This window comes from Mobula birostris, chromosome 6, assembly GCF_030028105.1.
Source record: "Mobula birostris isolate sMobBir1 chromosome 6, sMobBir1.hap1, whole genome shotgun sequence".
Taxonomy (NCBI): domain Eukaryota; kingdom Metazoa; phylum Chordata; class Chondrichthyes; order Myliobatiformes; family Myliobatidae; genus Mobula; species Mobula birostris.
Genome location: NC_092375.1, coordinates 40,291,184 through 40,304,558, shown reverse-complemented (window position 1 = coordinate 40,304,558; position 13,375 = coordinate 40,291,184). Strand labels below are relative to the sequence as shown.

General features: G+C 42.0%; 1 protein-coding gene across 2 annotated transcripts in view; it reads left to right on the top strand.

Annotated features, from left to right (window-relative positions):
- The first annotated feature begins 5,444 nt into the window (after window positions 1-5,444).
- taf13 (TATA-box binding protein associated factor 13) overlaps window positions 5,445-13,375 on the top strand; it is a 13,894-nt gene continuing 5,963 nt past the window's right edge. The window contains exons 1-3 of one of the 2 annotated variants that reach the window (XM_072260299.1): window positions 5,445-5,588; window positions 11,011-11,089; window positions 13,196-13,293. In XM_072260299.1, the coding sequence (XP_072116400.1) occupies window positions 5,535-5,588; window positions 11,011-11,089; window positions 13,196-13,293 (231 nt within the window). In that variant the 5' untranslated portion in view covers window positions 5,445-5,534. The remainder of the gene's footprint in view (window positions 5,589-11,010; window positions 11,090-13,195; window positions 13,294-13,375) is intronic. The other variant, XM_072260297.1, reaches the window with a different exon arrangement.

The following is a 13,375-nucleotide window of genomic DNA, read 5'->3' as shown; positions in this document are numbered from 1 at the left end:
CATTCTGCCTGACAGTGTAGCCTCCAGGCAAATCCTCACAAATTCTGCTAAACCTTAATAGAGTTCAGGAAGCAAAACAATTGTAGATATTTACCATCTTAATAAAATATCCTCTGCATGAGAGAAACCAAACACAGTTTTTGTGACCATTATGTAGAAAACTTCCATTCAGTCTGCAAAGGGGATCTGAGCTGCCGTCACGTCACTTTAATTCTTCATTTCCACTTGCATTCCATCTTTGGCTTAACTGAAGATCCAGAAACAGCATCTCACCTTCTATCCAGGTCAGTTACAGCATTTAGAACTTAGCACTGAATTCAACAATTTCAGGCAACTCTCCTTTCCAGTTTCACAAATGGTCAATTCGGATTCAAAGTCATTCACTTGTGACGTAACCTCAGCAAACATTGTCAAAGACTCCCACGTGGCAGGTCATGCTCTGTTCTCCCTGTTCCCACCGGGAAGGAGGTATAGGAGACTTAGATTCCACACCACAGGTTCAGTGACATTTATTACCCTGTAACCATCAGGGTCCTGAACAAGCGTGGATAACTTCACTCACTTCAATTCTGAAATGATTCCGCAAAACCATAAACTCACTCTCAGTAATTCTACAACTCACATTCTCAGTTTTATTTTTTAACTTTTTTTCCACATTTTGTCTTCTTTTGCACATTGGCTGTTTGTCAGTATTTGGGTGGAGTTTTCCATTGATTCTATTGTACTCCTTTCTTCTGCTGTGAATGCCTGTAAGAAAATGAAACTCAAGGTAGTATTTAGTGACGTATACAGTATGTAATTTGATAATAAATTTATTTTGAACATTGAACAAATGCTGTCCTATGCAAATGATAGTTCCATCATGTTATTTTGTTGTCTTTCTCTATTTGCCAGTATTGAAAGCCAATGCTGGCAAATAGAGAAGGACAACCCTGGACTCCACCATACCAGACATTTCCTTTCCATTTCATGCCCATTCTGCAACTCTTGCATTCTCACTTCTCCAATTCTGAAGAAATGTCACCAGACTGAAATGCTGACTTCATTTCTCTTTTCCCAGATATTGTGTAACCTGCTAAGTGACTTTGGCATTATCTGATTCTGTTTCAGCAGGCTATCTCATTAGCAAATCCTATGCAGCACTAACAGGCACAGAATGTAGTGTGACTAACCCTCAGATGTACTAATGCCCCAAGCAATGAAGGCAAATCACTAATCCAGGTTCTGTTTCAACAACACAGGCAATATTTGAATCATGAATTGTCTTTATTGGCATATATTAAACAAGACAGTGGTTAACTTTAATGGATTGGGGTTCTGGGAATTGAACACCATGATATATTTTGCAAAGCATATTAAGAAATTTGAACATTAGTCCAATTATTGAAAGGTAACAACACACTACCCTTTCAAGATTTATAGAATCTGACAAATATATGTTTCTAAATATACTACTAGATCTGCTGATTTGAAATCCTTACAAAACATTATTGCATAATTAATCCAACCAAAAAAAAAAACACAGACAACTCAATGGAGGTGCCAGGCAGAGATCAAACACATTCAGGGTCAAAATCAGAATCAGAATCATTGTCCATTCAGAAATCTGATGGAGAAGGGGAAGAACTGTTCCTGAAATGTTGAGTGTATGTCATCAGACTCTGGTCACTCCTTCTTGACAGTAGCAACGAGAAAAGGGCATGTCATAAATGATGGAAGTTCTTAATGAAAGTGTCCTGGATGCTGGGAGGCTAGTGCCCATGATGGAGCTGGATTAGTTTACAACTTTCTGCAGCTTTTTTATGACCCTGTGCAGTAGACCCTCCATACCAGATAGTCAGAATGCTCTCCACGGTATCTGTAGAAATTTGTGAGTGTCTTTGGTGATGTACTAAATTTCCTCAAACTCTGAATGAAATATAGCCACTGTAGTGCCTTCTTTATAATTGCATCAATATGCTGTGCCCAGGGTAGATCTTCAGAGATGTTGCCATCCAGGAACTGCTCACCATTTCCACTTCTGCTTCCTCAATGAAAACTAATGTGTGAACCCTTGACTTCCCCCCTTCCTGAAGTCCACAATCAATTCCTTGGTCTTAATGACGTTGAGTGCAAGGTTGTTGTTGCGACATCACTCAACCAGCTGATCTACTATATCTCGCTCCTGTACGTCTCCTTGTCACCATCTGAAATTCTGCCAACAATAATTGTGCCATTGGCATTTGAGCTGTACCTAGGCACACAATCATGCATGGGGAGAGAGTAGAGCAGTGGGCTAAGCACACGTCTTTGAGGTGTGCCAGTGTTGCTTGTCAGAGAGGAGGAGATGTTACTTCCGATCTGCACAGACTGTGGTTTCCCAGTGATGAAGTCAAGGATCCATTGTAGGGGGAGGTACAGGCGACCAGGTTATGGAGCTTGTTGATTAGAACTGAGGCATGATTGAGTTAAACACTGAGCTGTAGTCAATAAACAGCAGCCTGATGTATGTATTACTATTGTCCAGCATGATCCAAGGCCGAGTAGAAAGCCTGTGAGATTGTATACGCTGTAGACCTATTGTGGCAACAGGCAAATTGCAGTGGGTCCAGGACCTTGCTTAGGCAAGAGTTGATGCTTTTGATTTTAACACTGACTATAACATTATGAATCAAATATTTCACTAAAGCCAGTGTTCTGGTCTGAAGATACAAATTGCAGTATGGTTACTGAGATACTGTATGTAAATTCAAATGAGAAATATTTTACAAAGTTAATCTTAGGAATGGTAATGGATGAAACCATTTGAATGTTGTGATGACCTAACATGGAAAGAAATGTGCAGACCTTACGCATTGTGACACTCCAACCACCTCTGTTGTCGTTGTAACACAGGTGGAGTATTGGGTGCACCACTACAGGAATTGAAAACATAAGACATAGAAGCTGCAGTAGGCAATATGACTCCATAGTTATGATCGACAAGGAAGGGGATGGAGAAAAGAACAGGAGAACCATAATAAATGTCAGAGTATTTTGTTAGTGCCAAGAGATCAATTTGTGATCCCACCTAAAATTAAGAAAATTCAGTTAAGTTTGCTAAACCATTTAAGAACCAGCAGTTGAGATGAGAAGGATAATACAAATCACAAACGTGAGAAGATCTGCAGATGCTGAAATTCAAGCAACACACACAAAGTGCTGGAGGAACTCAGCAGGTCAGGCAGCACCTGTGGAAAAAGTAACTACTTCAACTACTGCACAGAGCCTTGTCATCTTCAGAAGTTTTTGGATGACTCTGCCATAGTTGGATACATCAGCAAGGGAGATGAGGCTGAGTACAGGGCTACGGTAGGAAACTTTGCCACACGGTGTGAGCAAAATTATCTGCAGCTTAATGTGAAAAAGACTAAGGAGCTGGTGGTAGACCTGAGGAGAGCTAAGGTACCAGTGACCCCTGTTTCCATCCAGGGGGTCAGTGTGGACATGGTGGAGGATTACAAATACCTGGGGATACGAATTGACAATAAACTGGACTGGTCTAAGAACACTGAGGCTGTCTACAAGAAGGGTCAGAGCCGTCTCTATTTCCTGAGGAGACTGAGGTCCTTTAACATCTGCCAGCCGATGTTGAGGATGTTCTACGAGTCTATGGTGGCCAGTGCTATCATGTTTGCTGTTGTGTGCTGGGGCAGCAGGCTGAGGGTAGCAGACACCAACAGAATCAACAAACTCATTCGTAAGGCCAGTGACGTTGAGGGGATGGAAGTAGACTCTCTGAGTGGTGTTTGAAAAGAGGATGCTGTCCAAGTTGCATGCCATCTTGGACAATGTCTCCCATCCACTACATAATGTACTGGGTGGGCACAGGAGTACATTCAGCCTGAGACTCATTCCACCGAGATGCAACACAGAGCGTCATAGGAAGTCATTCCTGCCTGTGGCCATCAAACTTTACAACTCCTCCCTTGGAGGGTCAGACACCCTGAGCCAATAGGCTGGTCCTGGACTTATTTCCTGGCATAATTTACATATTACTATTTAACTATTTATGGTTTTATTACTATTTAATAATTTATGGTGCAACTGTAACGAAAACCAATTTCCCCCTGGGATCAATAAAGTATGACTATGACTAATACTGTAGTCAACGTTTCAAGCAGAGACCCTTCATCAGGATTGGGAAAAAAAGAAAAATCAGAGTAAGAAGGTGGGGGGAGGGGAGGAAGAAGTATGAGGAGGTAGGTGATAGGTAAAACCAAGAGGGCAGGGACTGGTGAAGTAAGGAGCTGGGAAGTTTTTGAAAGAGATGAAGGACTGGAGAACTGAGAATTTGCTAGGAGAGGGTAGAAGACAATGGAAGAAGGGGAAGAGATGGGCAAGTAAGGAGATAAGGTGAGAGAGGGAAATGAGAATGTGGAATAGTGAAGGGGGGCAATTACCATATGTTTGAGTAATCAATGTCCATGCCATCAGGTTTGAGTCTACTGAGACGAAATGTAAGGTGTTGCTCCTCCAACCTGAGTGTGGCCTCATTGCAGCAGTAGACGAGGCCATGGACTGACATGTCAAAATGGGAATGGGAAGAGGAATTAAAATGGGTGGCCACTGGGAGATCCCACTTTTCCTGGCGGATGGAGCATAGAGAAGGACCCCACGCACCCCTCATACAAACTCTTCTCCCTCCTGCCATCTGGCAAATGGCACCGAAGTATTCGGGCTCTCACGACCAGACTATGTAACAGTTTCTTCCCCCAAGTCATCGGACTCCTCAATACCCAGAGCCTGGACTGACACCAACCTACTGCCCTCTACTGTGCCTATTGTCTTGTTTATTATTTATTGTAATGCCTGCACTGTTCTGTGTACTTTATGCAGTCCTGGGTAGGTCTGTAGTCTAGTGTAGTTTTGTGTTGTTTTACGTAGTTCAGTGTAGTTTTTGTATTGTTCATGTAGCACCCTGGTCCTGAAAAACGTTGTCTCGTTTTTACTGTGTACTGTACCAGCAGTTATGGTCAAAATGACAATAAAAAGTGACTTGACTTGAGAGACTGAGCGAAGTGGTCTCCCAATCTGCATCGGATCTCACCGAGGTACAGGAGAAGAGGCTCACAGGTGAAGTGTCGCCTCACCTGGAAGGACTGTTTGGGGCCCTGAATGGTAGTGAGGGAGGAGATGCAGGGACCGGTGTACCACTTGTTCCGCTTGCAAGGGTAAGTGCCAGAAGGGATATCAGTGGAGAGGGACGAGTGGACTTAGGGAGTCGTGTCGGGAGCAATATCCTGCCGAAAGCAAGAAGTGGGGGAGGTAAAGACGTGACTGGATGATACAAATGATTGCAGGCGCCAGCACAATATATCGTATAAACAAACTACATGTCTTACAGTTGCCGCCGACACTCAAACCAATAAGGAAGCCATGATTGGACCCGCCCCTAACGTCAGAGAGGGCGGGGCTGGGGATTGGCGCCCTGTCACGTGACCCGGCTCCACGGCCGCCCGGAAGATCGGACCGCGGCGCTCGGGCTGACACGGGCGGCCGTGACGTAATTCTCGATGGACAGAGATCCGTCACCGAGGAAAATGGCTGATGAGGACGATGAGCCGGCGGTGAGTTTGGATCGCTGAGATACCAGAGCGCTGGCTGAATTGACGGGTTTGGGTGTGTCGTGCTAGCGCTGCCGTCTGGCAGTGGCGCTTAGGGAAAGAAACGCGTTTGAAACGGTGAAATACAATCAGAAACTCTGGTAATACTTATACAGTCGGGCAGCATCTGTAGAAACAGTATCATTCAACGTTTAGCATCCAGGATGCCCTCCTCAGGGCGAAGAGTCCCATACCAGGAACATTAACTGTTTCTACTTCCATATATTCTCTCTGTCCTGTTTGATTGTTTTCCACTGTTTCTGTTGCTATTTGAGATTTTCTAGCGTTGGCATTTTTAAAATTTGCACATAAATGGTGAAATTTGGCTGCTAATTTTAACAAAAGCTGAAGATCAGAAGTCTAAATAAGGCCGTTCGGTAGAACAGCAGTAAAGTAAGAAATAAAGCTAAGCTGCCTGCTACTGTTTTTCTGTTCTCTGTAAAGTTTGTACTTTGGTAGAGGCTGTGGATTTTGGAGATATTATTGGAGTACCTCAAGAATTAACTATTATGGATTTTGTGGGTACACCCACGTATATTGGTGTTGCAGAGAACGAATGTTTATGGAATTGGATCAGAATCAGATGTATTATCACTTAGTGTAATGAGGTATCAGTCAAGTAGGCTGGGTTTTTTTTTGCTGGATCTTGCAGTGCTTCCTGAGAGCTGTTGGAGCTGCAGTTACACAAGAAAGTAGGAGTAAGAGCAGACCTCCTGTTCCTCATGCCTGTCCTGTCATCCAATTTCATCGTATGCCAGTTCCCCATGATCTTACTTTATCTTACAAAGACTTATAAGTCATAAGAGTAGAATTAAGCCATTTGGCCAATTGAGTCTGCTCTGCCATTCAAACATGGCTGTTTTGTTTTCTTCTCAACCTTTCTCTCCTGTCTTCTTCCCATAACCTTTGAAGCCTTTATTAATGAAGAAGATATCAGCCTCTGTTTTAAATATACCTAATGACTTGACCTCTGCAGCTATTTGTGGCAATGAATTCCACAAATTCACCACCCTCTGGCTAAAAAATTCTTATTTATCTCTGTTGGAAATGGACAGTCTTCTATTCTGAGGCTATACCCTCTGGTCCTAGACTCCCACACTATTGGAAACAACCTCTCCACTCTATCTAGGTTTTTCGATATTTGGTAGGTTTAAATGAGATTCTCCCTCCCCCCCCCCCCCCACCATTCCTCTAGACTCCAGTGAGTATAGGCCCACAGCCATCAAACACTCCTCGTACATTAACCCTTTCATTCATGGGATCATTCTTGTAAACTTCCTCTGGACCCTTTCCAATGTCACAGCATCTTTTCTTGGGGCCCAATACTGCTTGCAATACTCCAACTGTGGTCTAACCAATGCCTTATAGAACCTTAGCCTTATATCCTTAGTTCTATATTCTACTCCTTTTGAAATGAATGCTAATATTGTATTTGACTACCATCTAAACCAATGATAATCTTTAAAGGAATCCACCTGTTATTTTTGAATTTGCTTCCCATTTAGAAAATAGTATATGCCTTTATTTCTTCTATCAAAGTGCATGACTATGCACATCCCTACACTATTCCATCTGCTACTTCATTGCCCGTTCTGCTAATCTGTCCAAGTCCTTCTGCAGACTCCCTGCTTCCTCAAAGCTGCCTGCCCCTCCAGCTATCTTTGTATCACTGACAAGCTTGGCCACAAAGCTGTCAATTCCATCTTCTAGATCATTAACATGTAACGTGAAAAGTAGTGCATCAAACACAACCACTGCAGAGCACTGACAGTCAATTGGAAAAAGCTGATAGACTTCACCTATCACCTGCCAGCTCCTTCCATTTCCCCCACCTGCTTATTCTGGCTTCTTCCCCCTTCCTTTCCTGTCCTGATGTCTTGTTCCCAACCCAAAATGTTGACTGGTTAGCCCTCTCCATAGATGTTGCCTGACTTGCTAAATTCCTCCACCTATCTTTATATCATCTGCAAACTTCGCCACAAAGCTGTCAATTCCTTTTGTGTTTGTTATTCTGGATTTACAGCATCTACAAAATCTCTTGTGTTTAGGTTCTCTTTATTCCCACTCTTTGCCTCCTGCCGGTCAACCGATCTTCTGTCCATGCTAGTATCAATCCTGTAATGCCTTGGGATCTTGTATAGCAGCTATGTGTGGCACCTTGTCAAAGCCCTTCTGAAAATTCAAGTAAAAAATATCCACTGACTTGCCTTTTCTATCCTGCTTGTTATTTCCTAAAAGAATTTCAACTGATTTGTCAGGCAAGGTTTCCCCACAAGGAAAGCATACTGACTTTGGCCTATTTTATCAAGTGCCTCCAAGTGCCACAAAGTTTCATCCCTAAAGATGAACTTTAATATCTTGCCAACCACTGAGGTAAAGCTAAGTGGCCTATAATTTTCTATTATTCTACCCACCATCCTACCAGGGATAGCGTTCCTCTTGTACTCGCGTACCACCCCACCAGCCTCGACGTCCACCTCTCTCGGTTTCACCTATCACCTGGTACCTTGTTCTTCTTCCTCCTCCCCCCCCCCCACCTTCTTATTCTAACTTCCATCTTTTTTCCCCAGTCCTGATGAATGGTCTCTGCCCAAAAAGTCAATTGTTTACTTTTTTCCGTAGGTGCTGCCCAGCCTGCTGAGTTCTTCCAGCATTTTGTGTGTATTCCTTTGATTTTCAGCGTATGCAGATTTTCTCTTGTTTATAATTTCCTATATTTGGCCTTACCCTCTTCTTAAAGATTGGAGTGACATTAGCGATTTTCCAGTCCTCCAGAACCATGCCAGAACCTAGTGATTCTTGAAAGATCACTATCACTGCCTCCATAATCCCTTCAGTGACCTCTTTCAGAACCGTGGGGTGTCGTCCATCTGGTCCACATGACTTATCTTAAGATCTTTCAGCCTTCCCAGCACTTTCTCCTTAGTAATAGTGACTACACTCCATTCTACCCCGTGACACTTGAATTTCTGGCATGTTGCTGGTGTCTTCCATGAGGAAGACTGATGCAAAATATTTATGAAGTTTGTCTATCATTTCTTTGTTCCCTATTACTAGTTCAAGTTTGATTGTTATTCAACCATACACATGTACACAACTAAATGAAACCAGAGCTAACGTGCATAATGTAATGCATATGGCACAGCATATATAATGATGATGCATCCAGTCACACACAGCACGCGGTGCATGCAGTGACAAAATAATGTCAGCACAAGTCCACGAGTGGCATAACCTTAAGATTGATGGTACATGGGATGTGGTCCTGGGGCCACGTTCTGCAAGAACAAACATGCAGCAAGCAGTTCCTCATCTTGCACTGGCTAGCTTGCCTTCATATATCATCTTGTCCCTCCTTGTGGCTTTTTTAGTTGCCTTTTGTTGGTTTTTAAAACATTCCTACTAATTTTTGCTCTACTGTACATCCTTTCTTTTGCTTTTATGCTGTCTTTGATTTCCCTTGTCAGCCATGGTTGTCTTGTCCTCCCTTTAGAATATTAATGCTTCTTTGGGATGTATCTATCCTGAGCCTTCTGAATTGTTCCTAGAATCTACAGTCATTGCTGTTGTCCAGTCATTCCTGCTAGTGTCCCCTTCCAATCAACTTTGTCCAACATTTCTCGCATGGTTCTTTAATTACCTTTACTCGTCTGTTATACCAATACATCTGAGTTTAGCTTCTCCACCTCAATCTGGAGGATGAATGCTATTATATTATGATTACTGTCTCCTAAGGGTTCCATTACCTTAAGCTTCCTAATCGAATGTGGCTTGTTATACAACCCCCAATCCAAAATTGCCTTTTCCCTATTCAGCTTGACCACAAGCTGCTCTAAAAAGCCATTTTGTAGGCATACTATAAACTCTTTCTCTCGGGATCTAGCACCAACCTGATTTTTCTAATCTGCCTGCATATTGAAATTCCCTTTTCACATGCCTGTTCTATTCTCCATTGTAATTTGTACCCCACTTCCTGGCTACTGTTTGGAGATCTGTAACTACCATCAGGGTCTTCCAGTTTTACCTTGCAGTTTCTTAACTCTACCCAGAAGGATTCTACATCTTCTGCTCCAAGACTTTATGTCATTTTTTATTAGAAAAAACACTTCATCTCTTCTGCCCTCCTGATTGTCCTTTTGATATGATGTGTATCTTTGGATGCTAAGCATTCAGTTTCGATTACCTTTCAACCACAAGCTCAGTGATACCTGCTGATTTTTAACTGTGCAAAAGATCATGTATTTGTATATCTCCTTAAATATATCTAATGATCTAGCCCCTGTCATTCTCTGGGGCAGAGAATTCCAGAATTCAGTACCCTCTGAGAGAAAAAGTTTCTACACATCACCCTTTTTAAATGATCAACCATTTATCTTGTGATCTTATCCCTTGTGGGGGATCCTTACTACTGCAAACAGCTCAATATCTGCCCTTATGAGCTTCTTCTGGTTCTCATTTAAGGAATGCAGACCCAAATATCTAGTCTCTTGATAGGATGACCCTTTCTTCCCATAAGTTAAACTAATGAATCTCCTTTCAACTGCCTTCTATATCCTTTTTAGGTAATGGGATCAAAATTGTGCACAATGGTCCAGCTATAGTCTTATCAACACACTGTACAATTGTTACAAAACCTACCTATTCTTAAACTCCAATAAAATTCTATTTGTCATCTTAAAAACTTGTTGGACCTGCCTGCTAACTTTTTGGTGGGGTATACACTAGGACACAGAGTTCCCTCTGTACTGTACTTACAATCTCTCCATTTAGATAAACTGTCTTTTGACTCCTCTTACTAAACTGTTGACGTTGCTCTTTCCACAGTAAAACTCATGCTGAGTCTTGGTCATATATTTAGGCACTAGGCCTAACAACTCCTTGTTTGGGTTGGCATCATCTTATCTTTGGTAAGATTCCTGAAAATAGAGGTAATTAGTAACACAACACCACCAGCTGATGGTGAAGTAGCATCAGCACTGAAGTTCAAGGCAAATGATCCTGAGTTCAAACCCAGCCATGTCCCAACCTGGGCAGCAACAATATCTGCACAGAAGAAAGGCCTGGCAACCTACTTGCGTATCTTGCCATGAAAACCCTATGGATCCTACGAGGTCATGAACAGTTGGACTCAACTAAACGACTGAAGAACAACAACAACAGGAACACAAGACTTGTCAGAGGCTGGAAATCCAGAACAACACACGCATTGCTGGTGGAATTTAGCAGGTCAGGCAGCATCTGTGGAGAGGAATAAAAATTAATAGAGGAATAAATAAAATGGTTTCTGCCATGTTGAGTTCCTCCAGCATTTTGTGTGTTTTCTGAAGATTTCCAGCATCTACAAACTCTGTTGTGTGTAATCTTTGTGATTCTTTTGTATTTGTAGTTTGATGAAGATGTGGAGGAGAGTGGAAGCGGTGCTGAAGGTGGACAAGGCAGAAGAAAAAGATTATTTTCAAAGGAATGTAAGTCAATTCTGCTAAACTATTGGAAATCAATAATCCGTGACTAAATCAATGATGTGTAAAATTAAACAAATTTCTGTAGACCACGGAAGTTTAACCATAATCCATTTTCACTGACAATTTGCCAATTAACTCATCATAGTTATGTTTTTATTGATCATTTGATATTAAGAGTTGGATTTTGAAAAATCAGAAATTGTGATCTTGTCTTCCTAAGGAAATGCAGTGACATTTGTGCAAAATCTTCATAAAGCTTTCTTATAGTTTTATAATTTTTATTGTAAACTCTTACTGTTACAGCTGCTAGAAGATTAAGAAACAGTTAACAAAAATTTTTGTTGACATTTTTCCTTTAATGTAATACAGTATTAATTTGATATGTGAATTGTATTCCTTTTTAAAGGTCATAAGCACATACATTTTGCCTTTAATTTGCTGTGAGGAAGCAGAAATGTAAGTTGTTGATCTGACCACAATGATATCAAAACTAAATAGAACATAGAACATAGAATAGTACAGCACATTACAGGCCCTTCGGCCCACAATGTTGTGCCGACCCTCAAACCCTGCCTCCCATATAACCCCCCACCTTAAATTCCTCCATATACCTGTCTAGTAGTCTCTTAAACTTCACGAGTGTATCTGCCTCCACCACTGACTCAGGCAGTGCATTCCACGCACCAACCACTCCCTGAGTAAAAAACCTTTGTCTAATATCCCCCTTGAACTTCCCACCACTTACCTTGAAGCCATGTCCTCTTGTATTGAGCAGTGGTGCCCTGGGGAAGAGGCGCTGGCTATCCACTCTTATCTATTCCTCTTATTATCCTGTACACTTCTATCATGTCTCATCTCATCCTCCTTCTCTCCAAAGAGTAAAGCCCTAGCTCCCTTAATCTCTGATCATAATGCATACTCTCTAAACCAGGCAGCATCCTGGTAAATCTCCTCTGTACCCTTTCCAATGCTTCCACATCCTTCCTATAGTGAGGTGACCAGAACTGGACACAGTACTCCCAAGTGTGGCCTAACCAGAGTTTTATAGAGCTGCATTATTACATCGCGACTCTTAAACTCTATCCCTCGACTTATGAAAGCTAACACCCCATGAGCTTTTTAACTACCCTATCCACCTGTGAGGCAACTTTCAGGGATCTGTGGACATGTACCCCCAGATCCCTCTGCTCCTCTGCACTACCAAGTATCCTGCCATTTACTTTGTACTCTGCCTTGGAGTTTGTCCTTCCAAAGTGTACCACCTCACACTTCTCTGGGTTGAACTCCATCTGCCGCTTCTCAGCCCACTTCTGCATCCTATCAATGTCTCTCTGCAATCTTTGACAATCCTCTACACTATCTACAACACCACCAACCTTTGTGTCGTCTGCAAACTTGCCAACCCACCCTTCTACTCCCACATCTAGGTTGTTAATAAAAATCATGAAAAGTAGAGGTCCCAGAATAGATCCTTGTGGGACACCACTAGTCACAATCCTCCAATCTGAATGTACTTCCTCTACCACAACCCTCTGCCTTCTGCAGGCAAGCCAATTCTGAATCCACCTGGCCAAACTTCCCTGGATCCCATGCCTTCTGACTTTCTGAATAAGCCTGCCATGTGGAACCTTGTCAAATGCCTTACTAAAATCCATATAAATCACATTCACTGCACTACCCTCATCTATATGCCTGCTCACCTCCTCAAAGAACTCTGTCAGGCTTGTTAGACATGATCTGCCTATGAAATCATATTCTACTCTCCAGGTTGTCATTTGTAGTCATGTTAGTGTATCAAGTACTCTTTGAATGCATTAAAAATAGAAATTAAATGTTTCTACCTCATGGGCACTGAGTTCCATCTGAGAACAATGTCCGTGGCTCCAGCCACTCAACACATCTTCCCCCTCTTTCCAATCATTGCATATCCTGTCACTTTCAGCAGATTAATCTGTTTAATATATATTAATTGCCTTAATGTAACTTTAGTGCTGGATATTACTCAGCAAAATTCCAAGTGAAAGTTAAATCTTGGCATTTGCAGCAGACCTTGAACATTTACTAGGTTATAACAGCTGGCATTTTGAAATTTATGTTCTTTCCAAACAGTGAGATGTATGATGTATGGCTTTGGAGATGACCAGAATCCTTATACTGAATCAGTGGACATCCTGGAAGATCTTGTCATAGAATTTATCACTGAAATGGTGAGTTAGCTACACAAATTGTTGAATGAAAATAAGTTTAATTATTCACAATGGCATATAGAGTTTAAATTTGGGAGAACAT